The following is a 3003-nucleotide window of genomic DNA, read 5'->3' as shown; positions in this document are numbered from 1 at the left end:
CCCTCCCTCCCCTGCCCCCTACTTACGAGCTCTGAGTCCGGCTGCAGCTCCGTGCTGCAGCCACCGGGGACTGTCTGAATCATCGAAGCTCTCTGAATCTTTTCCAAAAATTCAGAGAGCTTCGAATCGATTTGGACCTTTTAATTGGTCCCCTGATTTGATTCAGATTCAGAGATTCAGCCACTGAATCGGGCCAAATCTCCTCTGAATCAAATCACCACCTGAAGCTTTGCACAGCCCTAGAAAGAATGCTTATGGGTGGCGTTACAGGTTTTCTTTAAACCATTCTAAAAACACTTAAAATGGACGTGTCCACACGTTAAAGAGAGTCCAATTGTATGAAGTACTCTCAAAGGCTGTCTGTGTGGAAACAGCACTTTATTGACTGGAACTTGTATAAAGAATGACTTACATCTTGTATAAAGAACGACTTACATTTTAAAGGTATGCTGTTTCAGGCAAGGGTTATCTTTGAGCCATTCTACCTAACTCAAGCTAAGGTATGGTTCATCTGCTCCATGGAGATCAAGTGACCAAATTGCAGTCATTCAGCATCCCAGGATGCATGGCTCCCAGCTCCTGTACCCCTGAGAAACCTTCCACTCCCCAAACCCAGGGGGTAGTACTGGCTCCAAGCCAACACCCCCACCCACCCCAGCCCACATAGCACCCTGCTGATGGCTCCATGGAACCCAAGAGCCCTGATCTGGCCCTTGGGCTGTGGGCCAGGCATGCGGCCCTGCCTCCCTTAATGTTCTACAGATGGTTTAAAGGTTAAATGGCTTAAATGTTTCCTATAAGAACACCCTAGCACCAAGCTACTAGCTCCTAAGCATTCTGGCTAGGGTCAGAAATTACACATAAATTGGTATAAGTGATTGGAAACTGGTTCAAATCTGTAATACAACAGAAGCTCAGTGCACATAAACTGCTTTTAAAATGACCAAAACTGGTTTAAGATAAATCTGGATGGATGCAGTATTAGACTTAACTGATTTAGTTAAATTGGTTTAGTTAAATTGGTTTATTGAGCTTCTATCTCAGATCCCCTCCAGATTCAAGTTAACTCTCAGTCCCCCAGCATCCCAGGATGCCTTGCACCTCCCTACAAACCCCCTCCCCCCCTCACAGGGTGGTCAGGCTAGCCTTGGCCCAAGCTGTCTGCTCTAGTCAAGCAGGGAGGTGTGCTCTAGCCTCCCCTCAGCTTCTGGCCTGGGCCACTGCAGGCGTGTGGCTGCATTTGTGGAATCAAAAGTGAATGTCTGGTCATTTGCATATCAGTTGAATCGGCACAGCTTAGATTAACCTGAAAAGATTGAATCCATTCAACCTCAGGCTTTTTGACTGTCAGTACTTAGCCTCTGTGATGGGGAAGGCCATTGGGTCTGTGAGATGTCTGCTAGGTCATCTCTGAGTGACCCAGGGACTAGCATCTGACAACCCTAGCTTGACACAAGCTGCTTCCTTTCTAAACCCCAGGATGCCTCTGAGTCCTTTGAAAAACTCTTCAATGCCACATCTGAGCTGCACAAGGATGACCAGGCTGTGGCAGCAACTGTCCTGCTAGCGAAGATGGAGTCATTCATTGTGAGAGCAGCTTTGCAGAACCCACAGAACCTCTCCCAGAATTTCATGTCCCCGACCATGGGTAAGAGTGAGGGAAGCTGCACAAAGCCCTTCCTTCCAGCAAGCAGGGCCATGTGCTTAGCATTCCTGAGCTAAAGGGTGGCCTGAGGATGGAGGTCAGGCTTGCTGGCTGTGTCACTGGCAGTCCCTCTTATCACAGAAGATGATAGTGCCTTTCTACTCTAGACTAGTTAGGCACACAGTGCTCCTCACCTAGAGCACTGTGTGCAGTTTGGGACTCTACATTTTAAAAAGGTCATAGAGAAGTTAGAGGGTTCAGGAGTGGGTGACAAAAATGATCAAGGGCTTGGAAGGGAGAGGAGGGGTCCTTCAAGGAGTGGCTGAAGGAGGTGGTGATGTTCAGCTTGCAAAAAAGATGCTTAAGAGGGGACACAATAGCAATCTTCAAATACTTGAAGGGCTGCCAAGAAGAAAAGGGAGGACACCTTTTGTCTCTTGCTGCAGAGAGCAGGACATGGACTTATGGCTTAAAGTTGCAGCAAAGTAGGTTTAGATTGGAGATCAGGAAACATGTCTTCAGTATTAGAGGAATAGATGCCCAGGGGAGTTGTAGGCTCTCCATCACTGGAGGGGTTCAAGGAGAGGTTGGACAGACACTGGTCAGGAATGATGGAGGTGTAACAATGCCTGTGTTCTTCTATGGGGATTTCCCAGGCTTCTGGGCTTTGCTGGTTGCTGCATGGGGGGAATTTCACACCCCTCCACCCCCTTTGCTGCTACATGTGTCTGGGGGATTTTAAGCCTTCCTCAGAGTCATTGGATGTTGGCTGTAGCCCAGGCTGGGGATGGTAACTGGGCTGTGCCAGGGCTCCTGCTGGGACTCAGACCCAGAGGTTTCTGGCTAGAGGTCTTTCCTCACTGTTTGTGGTCGGACCAATGCTGCATTTGGAGTCAGGAAGGAATTTTATCTGATGGTCAGATTGAGATGGACTGTGGGAGTCTTGCCTTCCTCTGTACCTGTGGGTATGCCCCCTGCTTGAGTTCTCTTAAGCATATATTAACAACCTTTTATAGAAATGGGATGTCGGCTGCTGTGTTTCCCCTGCTTTTCCCATGGCAGGTTTGGGTGTAGTGTCTTGTGCTGTATCAGGTTTTGCAGTAGTTTTGCTAAGAGGCTAGCCTATGGATTGTCTAGAATTGTTGGATAGCATTGATCCTGCCTCAGGCAGGGGGTTGGACTAGATGACATCTGGAGGTCCTTTCTCTATGTTTATATGACCTTGGACCAATGTCCTGCTACTGACCTGCAAAGTGGTGGTGATGGTAGAGGTATCCACTCCTGAAGTCATATACTCTTTGGGGCAGGATCTGTCAGTTAGTGTATGTACACATAGTGCCCAGTGCAGCTGGGCTCCA

General features: G+C 48.3%; 1 protein-coding gene across 1 annotated transcript in view; it reads left to right on the top strand.

The window, feature by feature from the left end:
• The window catches only part of LOC102381721 (adhesion G protein-coupled receptor E3-like), an 18945-nt gene that overhangs the window by 128 nt on the left and 15814 nt on the right, over positions 1 to 3003 (top strand). The window contains exon 2 of the mRNA XM_025203928.1: positions 1480 to 1648. Coding sequence (XP_025059713.1) covers positions 1573 to 1648 — 76 coding nt within the window. The 5' untranslated portion in view covers positions 1480 to 1572. The remainder of the gene's footprint in view (positions 1 to 1479; positions 1649 to 3003) is intronic.

This window comes from Alligator sinensis, unplaced genomic scaffold, assembly GCF_000455745.1.
Source record: "Alligator sinensis unplaced genomic scaffold, ASM45574v1 scaffold707_1, whole genome shotgun sequence".
Taxonomy (NCBI): Eukaryota; Metazoa; Chordata; order Crocodylia; family Alligatoridae; genus Alligator; species Alligator sinensis.
The sequence above is the reverse complement of the archived record's forward strand: the minus strand, read 5'-3'. Positions and strand labels throughout refer to the sequence as shown.